Source organism: Arvicola amphibius, chromosome 11, assembly GCF_903992535.2.
Source record: "Arvicola amphibius chromosome 11, mArvAmp1.2, whole genome shotgun sequence".
Lineage (NCBI taxonomy): Eukaryota > Metazoa > Chordata > Mammalia > Rodentia > Cricetidae > Arvicola > Arvicola amphibius.
This window is the reverse complement of record NC_052057.2, coordinates 45,266,214-45,290,692: the sequence shown is the minus strand read 5'-3', so window position 1 is coordinate 45,290,692 and position 24,479 is coordinate 45,266,214. Positions and strand designations below refer to the sequence as shown.

General features: G+C 42.5%; 1 protein-coding gene across 2 annotated transcripts in view; it reads right to left on the bottom strand.

The window, feature by feature from the left end:
- Positions 1-12,826: 12,826 nt before the first annotated feature.
- The window catches only part of Skil (SKI like proto-oncogene), a 29,362-nt gene continuing 17,709 nt past the window's right edge, over positions 12,827-24,479 (bottom strand). The window contains exons 4-7 of one of the 2 annotated variants that reach the window (XM_038347367.1): positions 22,338-22,567; positions 18,163-18,392; positions 17,719-17,943; positions 12,827-17,058 (exon numbers count right to left, since the gene is read on the bottom strand). In XM_038347367.1, the coding sequence (XP_038203295.1) occupies positions 16,900-17,058; positions 17,719-17,943; positions 18,163-18,392; positions 22,338-22,567 (844 nt within the window). In that variant the 3' untranslated portion in view covers positions 12,827-16,899. The remainder of the gene's footprint in view (positions 17,059-17,718; positions 17,944-18,162; positions 18,393-22,337; positions 22,568-24,479) is intronic. The other variant, XM_038347368.1, reaches the window with a different exon arrangement.

The window sequence follows — 24,479 nt, the reverse complement described above, 5'->3', positions numbered from 1 at the left end:
TATATAAGTTTCTGGAGAGTCACATCCTCAAACATCATGCAGCCTTCTTTTCCCTCCTCTCCTAGGGGTCAAAGCCAGGGTGCTGAACACGTTAGACAAGTGCTCTCCCCCTGAGCTGAACTTCCGGCCCAGTGGCCCCCACTGCTGCAGTGCAATCTTCCTCCACAAAACCCTGGGCTGGAGAGACGGGCAGTTAAGAGCACTCGCTGCTCTTGCCGCGGATTTGAGTTCAGTTCCCAGCACCCAAGTGCAGCAGCTCACACTGCCCATAACTTCAAGTCTAGGGCACCTGAAATCACACGTACACACACACCCACACACAGGTACACACCGAGATGCATAATTAAAAGTAAAATCAACCTCTAAAAACAATACGAAGGATATACAGGGCATGGTAGCACACACCTTTAATTCCAGCACTCCAAAGGTGGAGGCAGAGTGAGTTTGAGGTTGTCCAAGGGTTAATAAGATCTTGTTCCCCAACCTCTCCACCCCCAACCCCCCAAAACTCTAAGGACACAATATCACACAAGCCCTTGTTAACACTGTAAACAACTCATTTGTTCAGACCCCTTTCCCAACCAACGTCCACCTCATCCAGCCGACCCCTGGTCGCTCTGCATGGAAGGGGCCAAGCTTCCCCATCCTCCATCCTGCTCTCCCAGCTCTTGGCTGTGCCGGAAATGAGTTTCTCTGCTGTTATTTTCCATTCATTTAAAACCCAAGAATCTTCTACAGAATGACCTTCCTGCTTCTTCCGGGTGAGCTCTAACGTGTCCTCGCAGAGCTTTATAAATTCTCCTCTCAAAATCTGTCTTCCAGGCTGCACAAGCAGGAGGACCTGTGTTTGGATCCCAACACCCATGCAAACGGTTGCCAGATTCTGAGGGATTGCTGGCCAACCAGTCTGGCCTAACCAGTGAGCTCCAGGTTCAGGGAGAAACAGGCCTTACTCAAACACAAAGTAGCAAGAGATAAAGGAAGTATCAACCTCTGACCTCTACATATAAGTGTGGGCAAGTACACCCCAGACATACACTATGCATGTTCACACGTACACACTACACATGTGGACACACATAATACGTTTTAGCTCCACATTGGGCACCATAAGATGTTTCCATAGTAGGTGCAATGCTGCAGGCTGCCCACAAGCCCCTCACCTATCCTCAGGCGGCAACTTCTGCTTAGCATGCATCCTTCAGAATCTCCTTTCCCTTGGGGGAGAAGTGACCACATTTACTGGATTTTACCAGCTCTCCCATCTCTGAGAACTCAATCCGGGCGTCCTTTTGAAGGGGAAGCTTCCCAGCTATAGTGGTATATTATTTGTATTTTAATAAATAAATCTTGCCTGAAGACCAGAGGCAAAGCTAAAGCCACTAGAGGCCAGGCAATGGTGACACACACGTTTAATCCCAGGATTTGGGAGACAGAGGCAGAACTCTGTGAGTTCAAGGCTATCCTGGGCTACACAAGATCAATACAGAAAAAATCCAGGTGGTGGTGGCCTACACCTTTAATCCCAGTACTAGGGAGTCACACCTTTAATCCCCAGTACTCGAGGGAATATAAAATGAGAGGAGAGAGAGGCTTAATCTGCGGTCACCCAGCCTTGGTAGAGGTAAGACTTCTCTAGTGTCTTGGCTGCTTTGCTTTTCTGGATTTTGGGTTGAACCCCATTTTCTGTCTATGGGTTTTTATTATTCGGGCTACACCCAGCCTCTATGCTGAGCTGGTAGGCCCCTCACTTTGGTACCTGGAAGACCTGTGCTGTTGAGCTCACCCACAGGGCTTTCTCTGTTCAGATGTCTGGAAGTTCCTCAAAGGCAGAAGGCCTGTCTGACTCATTCCTACAAGACACCTTGTGGGTGTCAGGCCAGAGCAACGCAATCATTGCTGTCTGAGTTAAATTTGGGCCTTTACCTCTTTCCAAAGAAAGCCCAGGTTTAATATGTAAGACCTCCTACTGTCAATCAGGATCTTTCAAGGGCAGTTTTCTGGTACTTTCGTTTAATAAGCAATCTCTAAGATGAATCCCAACTACCCCATCTCCTGGCACTCAGTCCTGTGTGATCCTTTCTCCTATTATTCCAGAGTTAGTGTGACCCACAGCATATGACAAAATGGCCATATATCACTTGAGAGACAAAGTGACAAAGGCTGCGGTGGTGGTGTAGGAAGCTGTGGCCACTGGTTTCCCCACAGAAAGAAGGAAACAAACAAACAAATAAAAACTTGTCAAACCCAGCACCTCCAGAGCTCTGTGGGACAGTGAAATCTGCAGCTATTGAGCAAACACAATTCTACAGCCAGGGAGGGAAAAGCCACCTTCAAAACGACATGAAAGCCCTGAAGAAACATCACATCTGGCCCACCCCCTGCTCATCCTGGCAGCTACAGTCCAGTTCCCTCCCTCAAGCCAGAGATCAGGCACTTCAAAAGTGCTTCTGTCAGTGGGCACTGGCAACTAAACGAGGGCTGAGAACTGTGCACCTCTGCCGGTGTAGTGTTTGTTTCTTTGGGACAGCACCTGCGTGACTCTTTGCAGACCTGTTAATCACTAAGGTGTGTCTGTCTAAAAGCCTGTGTTACCTAACGCTTCTCCCCGTGCTGCAAGAGACAAAGATAAGAGTAATTGAATCAGCAGCTTTTACAAGGTACTGGGCCAGACCCTAAAAGACGCCTGAAGCATCGGAGTCACCATCCTGAGCCAGCACTCACCTGACAGTCCGGGAACTGCAGAGCCTGCAGACAGACGGCCCCACCATGAGATCACCCCCAACCAGAAAGCCCTCATTAGGGCCTGTCTTATGCCCTCAAGCAGTAAGGACTTTTTCCTTCAAAGCACCCTGTAAAACTTGAGCTGAGATACTGATCAAGCAGACCCACCTTGACCAAGGCTACTTAGTTGTGTAGACCAATGTCCCAAGGCTGGACCAGGGAGGTCACTGACCTCTTCGTCTGTACTTCCCAATTTGGCAATAGTCGTCGACTCTCCTTTCAGCAGCGGCGGGGGAGATGACTCAGTCAATCCAGTGTCTGCTGCACAGGCAGGAGGACCTGAGTTCAGCTCTCTAGCACCCATGTCAAAAGCCATTTCCTGTCTGTAGCCTCGGCGCTGAGGGGATGGATCCCTGGAGCTCAGTGGCCACCAGTATAGCCAAGTTCAGTGAACATCAGGTTCAGTGTCTCAAAAAATAAGGGAGAGGGTGATTGAGGAAGACACCCAGCACTGACACAATCACACACCCATAAACAGGTACACACACACACACACACTCCATTCTCTGCTTTCTACCTCTGTTTTAATTGCTGTGTTTGTCTAAATGTCGGAACCCAGTCTATTGAACCTCCCAGAGCTGGGTCTTTGCTGCAAAGTTCCAATAAGGCCTGTCTGGGATAGATGTTTGATGGACACTGCACACAAAGGACACAAGGTAAACAAGGCAGACCAAATGCTCATAGATGTCTGAACAGAAATGCCACTGCTGGAGCACTTGATAGACTCCCTTGCAGCTAGAGGGGCAGCCTGGTTGGAAGAGTGCCTATCCAACATGCACAGAGCCCTGGGTGCAATCCCCAGACCCCATAACCTGGGTGTGGTGACAGGTGCCTGTGATCACAGCACTTGGGAGGTAGAGGTAGAATCGTAAATCCAAATCGTAAATCCAAATTGTAAATCCCTTGGCTTGAAAGCAAGCGTACAGTCAGCCTAGTCTACATGAGACCCTATTTTTTGTTGTTGTTTATTTGTTTGGTTGGTTTTTTAAAGACTACCTAAGGACCGCAGAGGTTGGAGAAAAGTTCTTTTGACAAACAGCACATTCAGAAGAACTGTGTCTGTAAAGGAATTTGGAAAGCAACACACATGCCCAGACAAGACACATCCCAGAAAAGATCTGAGAAAGCCTCAAGCGTTCATCTTGGATCAATCCCAAAGCTAAGTAAGGCAAGGCAACTCCAGGCTGACCTTTAGGATCTCATCAAGCCTAGTTGAGAGTTGAAGGAGTGCCCAGACAGTAGCTGGGCATTTCTTAATCTGTTTTAATTTTCTGTATTTCTTTACTGGTTTTTGGATTTTTGTTTGTTCATTTGTTTGTTTGCTTTCTTCTTTCTTGGTTTAGCTCCTGTTCTTTAAGAAAACCATCAATGCCTTAGCTAAACATGAGAAAAATTAATAGAGACTTTAGTATTGTGACCCCCACAATAAATAATCTTTTTTTTGAAGTAGTCCAAGGAATCTCAAAACAAGCCAGTATAGTTTTTAACAGTTTAAAAAAATAAAGCCAAATGGTGGCAGCACACACCTTTAATCCCAGAACTTTGGAGGCAGAGGCAAGTGTATTTCTGTGAATTTGAGGCTAGCCTGGTCTACAGAGCTAGTTCCAGGACAGCCAGGGCTACACAGAGGAATCCAGTCTCAAAACAAAAGAAAACAAACAAACAAACAAACAAACAAAGCCAACAAATCCTGGAGGAAAAGGTTATCTAACTTCCAGAGTTACCAAATTAGAATTTTCATATACCCAGATAGAAACAAAACTCAGTAAGACATACAAAGAAACAGGGAAATATTACCCATTCAAAAGAGCAACCATCTGCCAGGTATAATGGCGCATGCCTTTAATCCCAGCACAGAGGAGGCAGAAGCAGGCGGATCTCCATGAGTGTGAGGCCAGCCTGGGCTACACAGGGAGACCCTGTCTCATAAAAAGAAGCAGTCACCGAAAAGTCCCTGGAGAAACAGAGGCCAGTGAAGACATGATGTTATTATTCGCCTTTCCGTTCCTGTGACCAGAAGACTTGACAGAATCAACTTATAGAGGGCTTTCTCTGGGTTAAAGTTCAAGGGAAGCAGCTAATCACGTGGAGAGGCAATGGCCTCCGGGGCCTGAGTTTGATGGGCACCTTGTGACGTCATCAGGAAGCAGACAAGTGGGGCTGGTTTATAAGGGTCCACCCAGAGACCCACGTCCTCCGCCTAAGGTCCACGTCCTAAGGGTTCCGCAGTCTGCCTTAACAGAGCCACCAAGCGGAGAGCAAGTGTTCGAGCATTGGAGTCTATGGGTGCATCACATAGTCAAAGTACAATAAAGCCAAAGCGCGGATTCGGGCTTGCGGGAGAAACTGCGCTGGAGACGGGACAGATAAGAAAACAAAGAGAAGTGAAGAGATGCTTTTGCACGAGAGGAAGGGACATGGGAAGGCGGGAAGGAAGGAGGAGGGAGTGTTCAGAGCGGCTGCAGTGCCAACACCAAAGCTGTCCCCAGAAATAACGGAGGAAAGAAAACCTGCCCAAAAGAAACCTAACGGCCTCCATCACCACCAAACTTGACTAAAAACTGCAAAGGGAGTTCTTCAAATGGAAAGAGGAGGATGTTTTAGACATTTGAAAATATGTGACTCACTAGAAAAATTGCGGGCACTTCAAATTCAATATACTCAAGTACTGCAATTGTGGCATACAAATAAATAATATATTCTTGATAAAGAAAAAAGCTCAAAGCATAAAGCTATTAAAAAAATAATAAAATCAGCCGGGCAGTGGTGGCACACACCTTTAATCTCAGCACTTGTGAGGCAGAGGCAGGCAGATCTCTGTGAGTTCGAGGCCAGCCTGGTCTACAAGAGCTAGTTCCAGGACAGGCTTCAAAGCTACAGAGAAACCCTGCCTCGAAAAACAAAAAAGAAATAAAAAATAAAATCTGCAGTGATTTGTTGAGAGATATGCAATGTAAAAAAATGTAAAGTGTGTTATCAAAGACAAAATGTATGCAATAGTTGATAATGTAATCAATAATTTTAAGAGTTTTGGCAAAGATACCCTATGTAGGTAGATTAAGCTGCACCCAAGAGTCATGGTTATTAAGCAAAAAGGGGGGGAGCACCTCCCTTCAAATTGTTTACTAGGGAGGCCCAGAGGTTCCCAAATAATAATGCAGACAGGTGCTACTGCTATTGGTTGTCCGCCAGAAAGTGATAGTAAGACCCTGCTGCTGAGGACACCACATACCTTTGTTTCAGGACACAGAGAAATCAACTAGGACCGGTTTGGAAACTTCTTCTCTAGGGGCTGGCCCTCACAGCGCCAGGATACGCTAGACAGACTGCTAGAGGAGAGTCGTGGTCGGCCCTGCTTCACTGCGGACCCTGTACAACAGCTCTGGCCACCAGGACAGGACGAGCCCGCTGGTGCATAGGACGCAAGACTGGATGGAGGAAACGATCTCTTTGTGATTAGACTTCTGGCGCACTCCACAGGCAGGAAGTTCACATCTGGTGCTTGTAAGCCAAGCAAAACCCAGGGCTGGGGAGGGGATAGGCCTCCGGGGAAACTAATGATGTTTTGCTAATTTGACACAATGTACCCGTCAAACAGCTACACTTATGCTCGAAGATTATTAAAGCTATTGTTGGCTTTGGTCAGAGAAACTTTTTCTTCTTTCAGAATGGTGACTGCAGAGACTAATAACTGGGAAAGTACTGATAAATAACTGTTGACCTCCCAGACATAAACGGACATCCAGATCCAGTATTGTCCCCTCTAAGGCTCAATGAGCATGGTGGAAAAGAAGTAGAAAGAAAGAGGTTGGGGAAATGCGATATTCTGTGTGTGCGTTAACAAATAAAGCTTGCCTGAAGATCAGAGGGCAGTGCTAGTCACACGAGTCAGCCATGGGGGCCAGGCAGTGGTGGGCACACTAATCCCAGCACTAGGGGTAGAGACTGGAAGGGATGTGGCTGGGCCGAGGAATACAGGCAGGAAAAGACAGGTGCTCACGGCATTCAGTCTGAAGACTTGTAGAGACAGGATGCCCCATTCTGGCTGAGGATTTCGTAGAGGTAAGAACTAGTGGCTGGCTGCTCTGCTTCTCTGATCTTCAGGCAAGCTGTAATTGTTAAAGCACAATCAAAATGTCACCACAGGAAGTAGTATAGAGTTCTCAGTTCCAGGCACTGCATGGCTATTGAATTCATAGCAACCCTGATTACCTACACAGGCTCACAGATTTGTTTGTTTTTAAGACTTACTTATTTTTATGTGTATGTGAATTATTTTTCCTGCATATCTCTATGTGTACCACACCACTCCCCAACTGTTCCTACCTACCAGTATAGCTTCAATGTAATGAACTCAGTTCTCCAATAAAGAGACTCAGAGGGGGCTGGAGAGCTGACTCTGATGAAGAAGGCTGCTGCTCTTTTCAAAAAACAATGTTTATATGGCCGGGTGGTGGTGGCGCACGCCTTTAATCCCAGCACTTGGGAGGCAGAGGCAGATGGATCTCTGTGAGTTTGAGGCCAGCCTGGTCTACAAGAGCTAGTTCAGGACAGGCTCCAAAAGCTACAGAGAAACCCTGTCTCGAAAAACCAAAAAAAAAAAAGTTTATGTGTCTACCTGATCCCAAGATGCACCCCTTTTTCATCTGTTTTCATTACTCTCCTCGTCCACCCACCCCTCAAGCCGGTCCCTCATGTTCCCACCCCACCCTTCCCGAGTCCACGCAGATCTCTATGTCCCCTTCCCAGGGAGATCTGTGTGTGTGTGTGTGTGTCCCCCAAACCCGGTCCTCCTTGTTACCTAGCCTCTCTGGTCTGTGGATTATAGCCTGTTTATCCTTTACTTTACAGTTAATATCTGCTTACGAGTGAGTACATACTGTGTTTGTCTGTGTCTGGGTTACCTCACTCAGGATTATTTTTTTCTAGTTCCATCCATTTGCATGCAAATTTTCTGATGTCACTGTTTTTAACAGCTGAGTAGTACTCCATTGTGTAAATGTGCCATATTTTCCTTATCCATTCTCCAGTTGAGGGACAGCTAGGTTATATCCAGGTTCTGACTAATTACAAATAAGGTTACTATGAACATAGTTGAGCAAGTCTCCTTGTAGGGGGATGGGAAGAGGTGGGCAGGAAGGGAATGGGAAGAGGGGGAAAACTGTGGTCAGGATGTAAAATAATTAATTAAATAAATAAATTAGAAAATGTTTATATGCTTCCCCCGCGTGTGTATATGAATGCAATGGCTGGGCGATGGCAGCACCCTGGAAACTGGAGTTACAGATGGTTGTGAGATGCTATGGAGGTGCTGGGAACTGAACCCAGATCCTCTGCAAGAGCAGCAAGTGTTTTGAAGAGATGCACAGTCATGAACACTGCTGCTCTTGCAGTGACCAGAGTTCAGTTGCCAGCACACACACTGGGTGCTAAAACATCCTGCAATTCTAGTTCGAGAAGATCTGAACTCTCTTCCCCCGTCTGATACCTGCGCTCTTGTTAACTCTCTCCCTCCCCCTCCTTCTCTCCCCCCTCTTCCCTCTCTCCTCTTCTCTCTCCCCTCACTTGTCCTACTCACTTGCGCACGCGCGCGCGCACACACACACACACACACACACACACACAAATACACACACACAATTTAAAATAAGATAATTCCTCTTAAGAGCTGGGGTGTCTCAATTGATAGTACTCATGTCGCGGTCACAGACACACCTGAGAACTTCAAGAATGACTGAGGAGCTGCTCAACAGTGGACAGTGTATAGCATGGCACCCTGGTCAATCCATAAGCCACACATGTGCAAATAAGCACACAAGGAAGGAAGGGAATGGGGAAGGGAAGACGAAATCCCATGCATACGAAAACTGATGTAAAAACAATCTTTTCTAAGCACAATAGTGTGAAACTAGAAATCAGTAACCGGAGACATTTCAAAAACTTCCCAGTTTGTGGGAACCAAATATAGTTCCTAAAATAAAAACTAAACAAACAAAATTCCAATGAGCCAAAAAAAATAAAAGGAAAATTAAAAATGTTTCATTTGAGACAAATGAAAACAGAAACACCGTATGGCAGGACTCATGTTTGCAGCCCAAGTAGTGCTAAGAAGGGAAGTTTAGGGCGATACCTACCAACATTAAAAAAAGAGAGTCCCTACGGCGACAAGAGGCCCAGCAGGTAAGAGCACTTGTCTCAAGCCTGTCAACCTGAGCTTGATCCTCAAAACTCAGAAAAAAAAAACGGGAAGAAGAGAACACCACCACAATCTTGTCCTGTCCTCGAGTGAGCTCCGTGACGGACACAAACATAAGTGTTTCTTAATCTTAAAGATCCCAAACAACCTAACATTATACCTGATACCTAAAAGATGACCAAGAGAGGCCTGAAGCTTGTAGAAAGAACAGGTTAATACAGATGAGGAAGGATTTTAAGAGGTCAAAAAAACAACATAGAAGGTTTGGATACCCTCGGGGCTGGAGAGATGGCTCAGAGGGTCAGAGCACTGGCTGCTCTTTCAGAGAATCCAGGTTCAATTCCCAGCACCTACATGAGAGCTCACAGCTGTCTATACTTCCAGTTCCAGAGGATCCAGCACCCTCACAGACATATATGCAAGCAAAACAAATAAATAAATTATTTTTAAAAATAGGTTTGGATATCCTCAAAAATAATCATTCCTTGGTTAGAGAAAAAAATCAATGAAACTTCAGCTGGACTAAGAAAAGTAGAAAGAAATCAAAATGAAAAAATGCATTTATTCCAACCAATACAACAGAAATACAAAGGCCGTAAGACTAAGTGCAATCATTCTATGGTAATAAATTGGAGAAAATGTGTATATTATTGGACACATATATCCACCAAGACAAAATAATGAATAGAAAAGTTTGAACAGATAGTGACCAGACTGAATCATTAAGGTAATCTGTCATCAAGAATAACCGAGGACCTCAGCCACACACACACACACACACACACACCACATATACACACCACACGCACTCACACACCACACACACACCACATACACACCCACGCACTCACACATTACACATATTCACTCACACCACACCACACACGCACCACATACACACACCACATGCACACACACACTGCAGCTAATAAATCCACTCGGTAAAGTGACAGGCTACAGAATAAACATGTAAAATTCAGTTGCATTTACTCTAAATACGAAAGAATACGACATGGAAAATTAATTTATTCTATGCATCAAAAAGAACTGTTTAGGGATAACTTTAACAAGAAAGAGAATGATTTGTGGACCAAACACTACAAAAAAAAATGCTGAATAAAATTAAAGACCTAAGTGGAGACATCTCAAGTTCACATTCTCTAAGATTTAATTTCATTAGAATGGCCCTACCACACAAAGCAGTCCCTAGATTATGAACCCAAAGGACACCAGATTATCAAAGCAGTAAGAAACTTGGGCCAGGCATGGTGGCACACATGATCCTAGCACTGGAGAGGCGGAGGAAGGTAGATCTCTGAGTTACAGGCCAGCGAGACCATGCAGTGAAACTCAGTTTTAAAGAGAAAAGAAATTTAGAAGATTCACAACTCCTCATTTTCAAAATTACTTCAAAGTTCCATGTGAAAACTGTGTTTCTGGTGTGAGGACAGATACAAAAGAGCTGATAAATATGCTTAAATGATATGGTTCAGTGATTTTTCAAACAAGGGCACCAAGACCATTTGATGGGAAAGAGAGAGGTTGGGCTTCATGTTTTTTTTCAACAAGAGGGCTAGGAAAACTGGATATCTACACGTAAAAGAGGAGGGAGAAGGAGGAGGAGGAGGAGGGAGGAATTTTTGCATCATATAAAAAAATTAAGTGACAACAATTATGACACCAAAAACACAAGTAACAGAAGAAAAAATAAACTAGGCTATTAAATTTGAAAATTTACTCATCAGAGGTGTGATGATTCATTGGGCCAATTTAAGATGGAACTTCTGAACATGACTATGAGGGTATTTCCAGAGAGGTCTACCTGCAGAGGAAGGACCCTGAATACACGCAGCATCAACCCAAGGGCTGAGGCCGCAGCCCGAATAAAAAGGAGCAAGCAAGCTGAGCACCAGGATTCGCCTCTGCTTCCTGACAGCAGATGTAGTCTGACAGCCAGTCTCAAGCTCCGGCTGCCATGTTTTCAACTGATGGACTGCGTCCCCTGAAGTGTGAGCCAAAACAAACCTTTGTCCTTAAGTGGCTTTCGTCTGACATTCATCATGTCATGGCACCAAGCCAAGTTAAGACTACAATGAAAAAAACAAATCAGAATGATAGGAAACGCACGCAAGTCCACACTCTGAAAAGAGTAAGGATAGAGAATAACACATGCTCAGCATACAAGAGACCCTGGGCTCAGTCTGCAGCAAAGGAAAGAACCCAGACTAAGACAAAGGACTATATACAGTCAACAGAGCACAAGAGAAGCCAGATTTTAAAATGAACAAAGGGCTTGGCAGTATGTCTCCAAATATATCCAAGTGCTAATAAACACATGAGAGGGGGCGCACTTTAGGAATGCAGGTCAGACCACAGTGAAACCACACTCCGTATGCCCGCGGATACTATGACTGATGAAAAGCCCCACGTAATCACAAGAATGTGGAGAAGCTGGCAGGGTTACGCTACCTTTCTGGTAGACGTGTAAGGCACAGCCCGGTGGGCTTTTGCCAGCTCCTTGAATAGTTATAAAATTAACCATTGAAGCATGTAGTATGATTCACACCCAAGAGCTATCGGTAGACAAAGGGTAGACTGTGGTAGAAACATGTAAAGGATTAAGATCAGGATGTGTGGCATGTGGATACTGAAAGCACACCTACTGGTGTTTTCACCCCATCTAAGCACCAGAAGCAGCAAACGACACAAAGCAGAGTGAGCTATGGCCCAATCGTACTTACAGTCTGGAAGTGACGAGGACACAAGGCTGGGCGCACCCCGAGAGTGGCTGATGCGTCTACACGTGCCACAGAAGGGACATTATGCAGCGTGGCACTCTACCACGACTCTAGCGACCGCTGTCTGCTGAGTATGAGCTGGACTCAGTGACCTAATTCTTTTATTTTTGTGGGAGAGGGGAGAGGAGTTGGTTTTTGGTTTGGAGACAGGGTTTCTCTGTGTAGTTCTGGCTGTCCTGGAACTCACTCTGCACATCAGACTGGCATCAAACTTAAGAGATACACCTGTCACTGACTCCCAAGGGCTGAGAATAAAAGCATGTGCCACCCCCACTCAACTTGTGACCCATTTCTAACACACAAGGAGAGGCAAGTGACTGAGTGACTTAGAATTTTGGTCAAAAGCAAACAGCGGCATTGCTTTTTTCCCAGTCACTTATCTGGGTAAGTCAGGTTCCACACTGCTATGCCATCAAGAGCCGCAGACACATCCCCGTGTGGAGGACTGCCTGTCAATGCCCACATGCACTCACCTAAAGCAGGCCCTCCAGCCTAGTCAAGCTCTGATAACATCCTTCTGGGCCCCAAGCCAAAACATTCAGTCCACCTACTCTCTGACTCTCAGAAACTGCCAGTTTGCCCTGAGTTACGGAATGTGTGGTGCTAAGAAATAACACGCCAGGGACTTAGGGGCGCTGTTAAAGCAAGGGTGTGAGTGGCACAGCAACAAAAAACAATAATGAAAAAAAAATCACAAAATGCTGCCTGGCATTTTCAACACCTGAAGTATTACATAAAAGTATTATAATAAATGTTCCATGTTAATCTGTGCATTATGAGTAAGGTACAGAAAGAGAAAAATGGGGGCTGGAGGGACAGCTGGGCAGTTAGGTGCACTGGGTACTCTTACAAAGGCCTCCAGTTCAGTTCCCAGCACCCACCTCACAACCACCACCAGCCGTCACGGGCATCAGTCATCCACACGGAAAACATACACACACGCAAGCACTCACATACTGAAATAAATTTATTTAAAATTAAAGGAAAATGTCCATCTTAGGGGAGCAAGAAAGTTAGCAGTTAATACTGAGACAACCTGAACCAAATCTCATGGGCATTAAAAGCTTTTATTGGGAATATCATCCACCATCTATACAAGTTATATACAAGGCATGAAAATGGAAAACAGCACAAAATACAATTGAGGTATAAGCTAAGAGCACAGTATGTCATGTTTCAATAAATATAATCCAAAATTTGTAAACTAAGTAACCAGATAGATGAATCTTATTTTTTTTAGTAAAACCATATAAAATATTTATTTCACGTGAGGTAGAGGACAGTTTTGTGTGTCATGTAATGCAACCAACCACGGCAATTTTAATCATAAAACTATACACACTGGCAAAATTACCAGCTCAATATAGTCGATTTGCTTCAGTAGTTGCAGAAGGGGCCATTCACTTACTGCCTTCACAGGTTAAAACTGAGGAGTAATTGAAGACTGTTACATTGCCTTAAAATTACCAATGTAAGTATTTCCAGCAAAAAGCTAATGGCAACTACATTTATCATAAACTCTAACAACTCAAACCATGTCCTAGGTTTAGAATTATTTTAGTAGGGTGTTTTCATGAGAACTAAACGTGCTGTGCTTTCTTTTTTTTCAAGTGAGGTATCTATATTGAAGAAAAAAATCTTATAAATTCCTTTTATACTAAACTAAACACTATTTTGTTTTCTGGGCTTAATTTTTTAAAATGTTTTATATTTGATTACTTCCTAATTTCAAAACAGTTAACACTATATATGACATTTAATTCTATTTCTAAACAAGCTTCAAATTGTATGTAATTTTTAAAAGCCATTTAAGTGGGAAGATTAAAAAAGACTGTCCTTTCAAACAAGATGCAATACAAAATACCCATATGTTTTTCTTCCAATAGTGGAAATGCTTAAGTATCTTACACTAGAAAAAGAAAAAACTAAGTTCTATTTAAATATCTCAGTTCCACAAGGATAGTATATAACAAGCAGTTCATATCACATATTGCTGATTGCTTCCATGAAACCGTTAACAAGTAGGTCCAAGAGCAGGAGCAGATGTACATGATGAACACAATTTGTCATCAGTTTGGAATGCCCTGACCTAAGGATTAAATGCACAACAGATAAACAGAAACTAACGTTCTTGCCGACCCACTCAAAGCATAACATATTGAGCACACCTTCTAGAAGTGGATCCGAGCCCTGCAGGACCAGCTTTGCAGCTGTTCCTAGGGAAATACCTTGGGCGCGTTTCTTACTACTTGTGTTTCCTTTTCATTTTGCAAACAAGCCACAGACACACAGAGAAACTGGCTGTTCTGATGTGACTTTCAAAGAACACAGGGGCCTGTGAACCAAGTGATACTCACCGTTTCCCCTACTCCAGTCTGCTTTATAATTCACTATGTACAAATGAGTTTTCCCATTACTCCTTTCCACCCCTGTACAAAAGAGTTTACATATAAACAGGTTTATATATTGTTATAAAATTAGCTCAAGAAGCATATAACATCCTTATCCTCAAAAACACAAGAAATTCAAGCAAAAGAATATATTTCAAAAATATTAAAGCCAAAGCCAAACCTAAGTTGTTGGTCAAATCTTTTGTTCAAAAGTCCTGGTTGTGATTGGCAGGTGGTTTGAGTCTCCTTGAGGGCAGCAGGAGCTCCCACACTTGGACCAGAGAGAAACCATCACCACCACAGCAAGCATCACTCACCATCTTTCCTGCACTCGAGAAACTCTGCAGCACACTCCTAAACCCAGGTTTTCAGAGTAAATGGTCTCCTTTCTTCCTAACAGAACATGGAGTCTGAGGAAGTATCTGCTTGCCTAGTAAGCTTGACACAATGCACAAGACCGAACACCAAAACAAACTTTAAGATAGCAACCAGCACACAAAATGAGCATGCATAAAATAAGTCTCCTATGGAAATTTAAGCAGAGGTCACTTTGGGAGTATTACAGAGTTTCAATTTTGTTTTCAAGCTATATGGTGCAATGTAACTTAAAGTTACTTTCAACAGTACTAGGTATAATATTTACAGCTGATTAAAAATTATTTTTAAGGAAGTTCAGACAAAAAAACTATGGCACATCCTTTCATCTTCTGGAAAGTAAAGGCTATGCTAAACAATGTCATGAGGCCAAGTCTCATTGAAAGACTAGAAAACTTACATATGCTCTAGTAGCACGTAAGTAGAAGAGTTTTGAGTAATCAGAAATATAAATGGTGTAAGTTTGCCTCCCACATAGCCCAGCTGCGCTATAAATGACAACTAAGCTAAAGCTATCTTACAAATGTCTGTGATTTTTCTTTCCCCAGATCTAAATAAAATGACATATATGGTCCCTGTGCAATTTAACATCTGTTTCTCCTCAAGGAGGTTACAAAAGTCAACACATTAAATTATAAAGCTAACAGAGGAGTAAATCCACATTTCAGTCAAAATACATTTAGAAAGCAAACTCCCTTTTGGAAAGTGGAAAAGTTGCTTTTATATGTATCAAGAAACATGTATGAAGAAACAAAAGAGCAGTGACAGCCTTAACTCTAAGTTATTCCTAAGCACAGACACCAAGTCCCTTCATGTAGTAACATGAGACAGCTTGGGACACACAAAACTGAGGTGATGATGCCAATGCTGCTTTCAGGAAACCTCCCTAAAACCACTCCCCCCCCCCCACACACACACACAGAGCCAGGTGTGGGGGCCCTACACATGTAGATCCAACACTTGAGAGGCAGAGGCAGGAGGAACCCTGCGATTTGAAAGGGGAAACAAAACAAGAAGGAAAACCACAATGCTCTGAGAATTCTCCCCAGTAAATTTCAAGCTGAGCATCAACTAATGTGAAAGCCGCTGGTCAAAAATATCAGACTTTTAATGTGCAAAAAAATAAAAACAAAGTGCAGAGGCTGCCCTTCCCCAAATCATGGAATTCATTTGTCATCTAAAATTCATCCAAAATTCCTGCTAGTAGCAGATACTTCAATGGTGGATTATTAAGCTATCAGATATTATTAGCTGACTGTAAATTCCTGATTTTAAGATTAAAGAGTCATAATGGTCCATTCGTGCAAGTTTTAAGGTAACATTTAAACATACAAAAGTCAAAAATAACCTTCAAGATATTTAATATTTTATAATTTAAAAGAAAAAATCCATTATATAAATTTCAGTAAGACCCTTTATAAGACTACATATAAAAACTGTACAAGAGGAACCAATGTACATCAGTGGGATCCATTTTCCTCATGAAGATGAGTATTCTCACACTATTAACAATAAAAGTTAAGAAATAATTTTAATTTTCTTAAGTCATACACACATAACTAGATATAGCCACTCTTACACCGAAAGACAAATTACAACTGCTTTTGTGTGCAGCATGAGGGTACAGCAAAGCATGCTCCCCCACACATGTACACTGGGGTGGTACTACCATTCCATCTGTGTACGTGCGGTGGTACTATCATTCCATCAGTAAGATTCCTCTTAGGAGGAACTTCATTCCACAACCTGAACAAAATAATCATAAATTGGTATATAAAAATGAAGAGATCTCAGCACTCAAGAGGCAGAGGCAGCTGGATCTCTGAGCTCGAAGCCAGTCTGGTCTACAGAGTGAGTTCCAGGACAGCCAGGGCTACACAGAGAAACCGTATCTTGAAAAACTAAAAAGAGGAGATTCTGTAATAAGAATAAGATATTCTGTAATGAGAAGGAAGATACAGAGTTGACTGGCTCCGTATAATAAACATTACCCTGTATCTAAACTCGAGACTGAAATAAGCATACAAAACTGACATTGCTCTTTTCCACCACATAATGCAGATGTGAAAAGTATGTAACTGTTGGGCTTGCCTCAGAAATACAGGTAGACTGTCCACAGATTGACATCACACAGGTTAGCATTACCAAGCTGACTGAAAAATGTACAAAGAAGCAAACATGTTCATTCATATGGAAAATGGAAAAATTGATGTACTAATATATAATCTTTGAACTTTGCTGCCGTACAAATGAACTGAATGTCTAGTTATCTTCATTCATATAAGATGATAAAATTTAATTTCCAAAGCAAGCAACAAACATAAATCCCTGTCAACCAAATACAGACGCATCTTTTCTATTCCTTGGTGGTCTTTGACGATTTCACAATCTGCAACTTCAGTTCCTTTATCATCATCTCTAACTTCTGTCTCGCCTCCCGCTCTTGTCTGAGTTCATCTTGGAGTTCTTGCCTGTCCGCCTCAGCATGGTCCAGTCTCTGCCTCAGTTCTGCCAACTGTAGATTTAAAAGACTGTTAGTTTCCATCCCTTTGATTATTTCCACTGAATCATCTTACCGTGGTTACAAATGAACTATGTCCATGCATACCTCACAACACCAGTACTTTTGACATCTGACATGACAGTGAACTGTAGGAACAGGAGAGGAACGAGCATGCATCATACGCCCCAAAGGCGCCTACCTCACTCCGACTCTCTCCACAGCTGCTATGAAAATGTGCTCATCTCCTCCATATTTGTGATAACAGTAACAGAATTACTCATGTTTGCTAATTTGGAACAAAAACTCATCGTACTATATCAAAATAACAAAGAAACTATATTCTAATTATTTGTTTATTCATCTATATGATGCTAGAGATTGAACCTAGGGTCCTATGCATGTTAAGGTGTTTTAATATTCATCTATATCCCTAGCCCAAAAAGATGCAAACTTTACATACAGACAGTAATTACTAAATTACAGAATCCCAATAAAAACTGAAAATAATAAAAAAGGTTAAAAAAAATCTTACTGGAGCCAGATGTGGGGGTATATACCTTAAATCCCAGCATTCTTAGTGGAGAACATAAAGCTGTATCTAAAGTAGTTTTCTGTTCGAAGCCTGGCCTGGGAAGCGAGTGCCCACCCATGCTGAGTGACTGGTGCTCTCACCTGTGCTGCGTACTCGGCTTCTTTATCCTTCTCTAAGTTTGAGTCACAGGTGCATTTCTGCTTCATCACCTGCTCCAACTTCTTCTCCAAGTCTCTCTGTTCAATATAAAATTCCTCCATCCTCTGAGCATGTTCATTCTGCAAAGATTCAAGCTCCTTCTGTAGATTCTGCTGCTCTTCAGTGAGCTCCTTCATCGCCTTAGAGCTGCTCAGCATCTCCACTTCCTGTAACATAATGACAACTCCTTATTTCCATCCCCTTAGGAAAACCTAAGTCACAGGTACCTGCAGCTCAGCTATGTAGCATGCCTACAGAGAGTGACTGACGTGAAGTCACCTTCTTAGTACAGAACTGCACCACCCCGAGTCCATCTGCTGCACCGCATTCTGACTCTCTTAACATGAAAACTATCAGCATAATGACTATTTCTTAGGTCAACTTACCATCTGAAGCTGTTGCTTCTTCTGCAGAATTGAATTCAGCTTCTCCTGCTGTTTTACATAGGTTCTCATCACTTCTTCCATAATCTTTCCCTTGTCGTCCTCACAAGTAACATCTCTGACCAGAAACGGAGACGAAGCTTCAGCATCAAGCTTGCTTATGTCTCTCACTAAGTTGCAAACAGCAGACTCAGATTTCTTTTTACTCACAGAATTATTTGAGATCAATGGATCTTTGGAAAGAAACAGAAGGGAAAAAAAGTATTAATATCAACGGCAAAAAGTCCCTGGAACAATCCATAAGCAAAAGAAACAATTCCATTTCTAAATCACCCCAAAAGCAGTAAGATACTTAGGGAAGAACATTAACAAAAGCAGCGCCAAATGCATACAATGACAATTACAATGCTCATCAACTAAAAGACTTTACTACTCAGTGTAATCCACGTCAAAACCCCAGCTCTATTTTCAGAGAAACTACTAGCTCATTCTAAGATTCACATTTAAATGTGAGAAATTCAAAACTGCTACAACAATCTAGAAAAATAGTAATAAATTTGGAGGGCTCACAACCCCCAACTTCCTATCTTCCTACAAGCTACAGAAACCACAACGTGGGGCCAGTAAAGTGCTTGCCACTTAAGTGAAGACCTGCGTTTGAATCCCCAGAATCCTTGTGAAGCTATATGCACACTGGCAAAAAGAAAGGCAGATACAGACGAATCCCAGAAGCTCAAGAGAAAAATAAAAAGAACACTGCCTCAAAGTGGAAGGTGAAGGTCAATAGCCAAAGCTGTCCTCTAACCTCCACATGTCCTCACACACAAATGCATGAACACACATGGTGTAGGAGGGTCTTTTTTCTATGTGTTGCTTTCATTGGTCAAATAAAGAAACTCCCTAGGCCTTTTGATAGGGCAGCCCTTAGATGGGCATGGTAGACAGAAGAGATTTCTGGGAGGAGGAAGGCAGTGTGGCAGATGCCATGGCTCTCCTCTCCAAGATGGACGCTGGTTAGATTCATGCCGGTAAGCCACAGTCAAGTGGCGATACACATTAATGGAGATGGGTTAAATTAATATGTGAGAGTTAGCCAATAAGGGGCTGGAGACAATGGGCCAGGCAGCAATTTAATTAATACAGATCTCTGTGTGATTATTTAGGGCATAAGCTAGCCAGGCGGCCGGGAGCTGGGCAGCAGGAAGCGGCCTGCGCTCCTTTTACTACACATACATGTACACAAACATACATTGTACATACACACACAATCAAAGTTGTAGTGCTGACACAAGACTAGACATTGAAATCAGGAAAAAAGAATTCAGAGTCCAAATGCTCACTTTAATAGCATATATGCTAAAAGTAGAATGATTCAAAATTAGACATGGCCTCTGAGCAAGGACGACATACAAACTTGTGAAGCAAAAATAGCAAAAAATAAATAAAAAAATTGCAAAAAAAACTTGTGAAGCAAAAATTGGTTTTTAGAGCAAAGTAATAATGAGTATGTATGAAAATATAATAATGGATCCTAGTATTTTATGCTAACTTAAAAAGCTAACAAAAAAATTCAGAATCCAAGCCAGGAATGGTAAATGACGTACACCTGTGACCCCAACACACAGAAGACTGGTGTAGGTCACAAGCTCAACACCAGCCTGGGCTACCAGTGAGGTTCTTGTCTCAAAAGACCAATTCCCAAGAATTCGAGAGTCCAGAAAGAAATCATTCATCAATTGCTGTTACTATTGTTCCAAGACAATTCAATCAGGAAAGAAACAATTCAACCAAGAAAGAACAATCTCTTCAACAAGTGAGCAGTAATACTAACATGTTAAGAAACAAAAGTGGGCCGGGCGGTGGTGGCGCACGCCTTTAATCCCAGCACTCAGGAGGCAGAGGCAGGCGGATCTCTGAGTTCGAGACCAGCCTGGTCTACAAGAGCTAGATCCAGGACAGGCTCTAGAAACTACAGGGAAACCCTGTCTCGAAAAACCAAAAAAAAAAAAAAAAGAAAAGAAAAGAAAAGAAACAAAAGTGGGACTCCCCACAGTATATAAATATTAATTCAAGGCCAGGAAGTGGTGGTGCATGCCTTTAATCCCAGTATTCCAGAGGCAAAGGCAGGAGGATCTCTGGCCAGTCTAGTCTACAGAGCGAATTCCAGGACAGCCAGGGCTACAGAGAAATACTGTCTCAACCCCCCAAATAGTATAAATATTAATTCAAAACGACCTAAATATGAGATTAAAGAATTAACTGTAAGAGCTGAAATCATTAAGTATACATCTTCCTGGCCTTGGACTAAACAATGCTTTCTTATGTATGACACCTGAGGTAAGAAGGCAAATTAATCAAACTGAATTGCATAAAAAAGCAACCTCATATGCTTTAAGGATCACTAAATAAGAAAGTGAAAGGGAACTTCAGAATAGCAAATCGTATGTCTAATAAGAACCAAATTATAAAATGGGCTCCTGGAACTTAACAGGAAAGATACAACCCAATTTAAAAACAAGCAAATTGGACTTTTTCCTCAAATAAAATATCCAATGTACAGAAAATCATAAGATACTCAACTTTATCAATCATTAGGAAATTACAAACCAAAATAATGTACAACACTATACCATAACCACTGCAATGCCTGCATCTAGAACAGACATTAACACGTGCTGACACAGATGCACACTATACCATAACCACTGCAATGCCTGCATCTAGAACAGACATTAACACGTGCTGACACAGATGCACACTATACCATAACCACTGCAATGCCTGCATCCAGGACAGTAACACATGCTGACACAGATGTGCAGACACTGAAACCTTGCCTAATAAAAACACGCAAGACCTCAATAACACACATTATCCTTTTTATCTAAAATGTCTGAATAAGCACATCCTATGACCACACACAGACAAGGAGCTAAGGGAAAGGAGAATGGGGTGTCTGCCAGAGGGCACCAGGGACGCGTATGGGAGCCATGACAATGCTCTGGATCAAACAGTTGTCAGGCTTTTCACAACATGGTCATTAGACTTAAGACAAATGAACTTCACAATTAAGTTATATGGCATGTTAAAGGTAACATTCTTTTAGATTTAGTTTTTATATGCACCAGTGTCTTGCCTGCATGTACATCTGTACACCATGTGTATATATGTATGGTGCCTGCAGCGGAGATTAAATCCCCTGGAACTAGAGTTACAGGTAAGTTGTGAGTTACCATGTGGGTGCTGGGAATCAAACCCAGGTCCTCCAAAAGAGCAATAAATGCTCTTAATCACTGAGCCATCTAATAAACTAGGAAACCAAATAATGAAAATATAATGATATATGAATTAGTCCTGTCATAGTTCAATCCAGAGGAAACCAAGTCACAACAGTACCAGTTCAAACACAGGAAGCTGTCAAACTTTATGAAGGTAGTGTAGCATAACAGCGAGACTGCCTGAAAACTCGCAGGATGCCAAATGATCTCAACCGCATGGCACCGAGCAAAGCTGCAATGTCCAATGGAACGGGGCAGCACATACAGCACACCTCTCCTGTGGTCTGTGGCAACCGTTTTTTAAGGGCTGGAACTAGCTCTTGTAGACCAGGCTGGCCTCGAACTCAGAGATCCGCCTGCCTCTGCCTCCCAAGTACAGGGATTAAAGGCGTGCACCACCAGCGCCCAGCAGTCCATGGCATTTTTAAAGGCACGGGAAACAGGTAGGTTTTCTTTGCCGTACCAGTCAGCATCTGCATCAATGCCATCTGTTTTACTATGTAAGCAGCCCCAGTTCTGTATTCCTGAACCATGAGTCCAATATTAAATACTGAACATCACGTAAACAGCATCTCAGCTCACAGAAAGAAATCAGAAAAAAGACGAGGAAGTGCTAAAGATGCTACCAACAAGAGGAAGGAAAAAAGGGCGAGTGAGAAAGCCATGTGCACAGAGGCTGTGCCGCTTCCTCTCCTTCACTAGCCTCCACGGCTGCCACCATTCCAGAAAGCTCACAACTGAGCTGCAAGAAATCACCCTAAGCTTTCAAAAATTAGAACTGTTTTAAAGTAAAAGCTGTGATTATATGGGGGGAAATTACCTTAAATAGAAGACTTAAAATAATGATTAAATGTGTTTCTTAACCAGCTGGTTTTAAAAATATAACTTCTAAATACTTACCTAAATGACTGTATAATTCTCTACTTGTTTTTAAATCCATTTTCTCCTGTTCCTCAAGTGAGACGTCTGGGTAAGACACTGTTTTTTGATGTTTACTACTACCATGAGGCTTTTCTGCCTGTTTGGAGATGAACTTACTTGTCTCTGTCTTGGTGACCTCTTTAGATTGGGAGGCAGATGTGAGTGACACATTTGGTGCAACCACTTTATCACACATGTACAAGTAGTAGCTGGAAACAGAGAGGTAAAACAAAACACACATTATATATCATGCTTAAGTATAAATCCAGATGTGGTGTCTTTCTATAAATTCAACTCTCTGCTACTAGGACAATCAATGTAAAATACAAAGAACAGAGATCACAAAAAAGATTTCTTAGAAAAAAGTCAGGACTTATGGATAAAAAAACTTTGAGGGATTTTTGTTATTTTATGAGTTAATTTCAAAATACCAAAAAGACACTGAAGAAAATGTGAGTCTCTTCCTCTTCCCTCAAAAGCACCTGAGGACTAAAGCCATGAAACCTAAAGTATGGTACCCCACATTTATAATCCCCAAACCTGGAAGCTGAAGCAGGAGGACTTGCCATTGAGTTAAAGTTAGCCTGGGCAACACAGTGAACTCCAGGCATGCTTCACTGGGCTGACATTGAGATCCTTTCTCAAGACACAGATAACTAGAGGCATGAAGTTCCTCATGGAGCTTCTTAGCCGCTGTGCTTCATTCAGTGAGGCTTGCTGCAGGGAGAGAACAGTGCAGGCTACTCTGGACGCCTGTCTTCTTATCCACAGGTAAGCAGTGTGTGACTGCGTCAAAGAGGTGCTCCCAGCAGCCTTTTTCTATGCCTCAGAGAGAGGACACATTCTTGAAATATTGCCCAGCTACCAGGCAATGCTTCCATCAAAACCTGTCTTAGTTAGGCTATTACTACAACGACACACCTCAATCAAAAGGAAGTTGGGAAGGAAAGGGTTTATTTGGCTTACTCTTCCACAGAACTGTCCATCATCAAAGGAAGTCGGAACAGGAACCTAGAGGCAGCAGCTGATGCAGAGGTTATGAAGGGGAGCTGCTTACTGCCTTGCTCAGCTTGAATTCATATAGAACCCAGGACCACCAGCCCAGGGATGGCACCACCTGTTGTAGGAGGCCACTTGTTCATCCCAGCTGCCCAGAACCGAAATAATCACACAGAAACTATATTATTTAAATCACTGCTTGGTCAATTACTTAAGTATATTGCTAGCTCTTACATCTTTGCTTAACCCATTTTTATTATTTTATTTTTTTACCACGTGGCCTACAGACAAGGTTCCGCCCGGTGGCTTGTGTCTTTGTCCTCTGGCAGCTCCATGGCTTCTCCCTGACTCTGCCTAGTCTCTCTATATATCTATCTCTTTCAGCCTGGCTATATGCTGTTAAGCCATTGGCTGAAAGCAGCTTCTTTATTCATTAACCAATGAAAGCAACAGAGAAGGACTTCCCACGCCAACAACCTACCATCGGCCGGCCCTCCCCCATAAATCACTAATTAAGAAAATACCTTACAACTAGATCTCATGGAGGCATTTCCCCAACTGAGGCTCCTTCCTCTCTAATGACTCTAGCTTGTATCAAGTCGGCACAAAACCAGCCCCTACAAAACCAATTCTTAATAAAGCAGCAATAATAAACTATACAAAACTAAAACTGAAAGAACTATTGACTTTTCGCAAAGTGCAAATAAAATTACTCAGTAGGTAATTTTATGCAAGCTTTACATGACAAATTTGAGCTATTTAACACATGAAAAGATATGGTCATTTAACCAACACTGCCCTACACTTTAATCTCGGTTTACATCTTACTTTCTGTACTCAGGATAGTTATGTTACTACTCTTTACTGCTGGTTTTGAATACTTGGTATTCTGCTTTAAAATTAAACCAACAGAACCTCTCATGGGTTTAACAGTGCTCTGAAGACTTATTTGGGAACTGTATGATTGAGATGGGGAGCATGTGTATATTATAAAACTAATACTGACAACCAGGACGCACTTTTATTGAAATATAAACACTGGATTGTGAAAGATGTGATTATTATAAAATCTCCAAGTTTCAAAGCCAATTTAAAAAAATAATAATCAAACTAAGGCTAGGG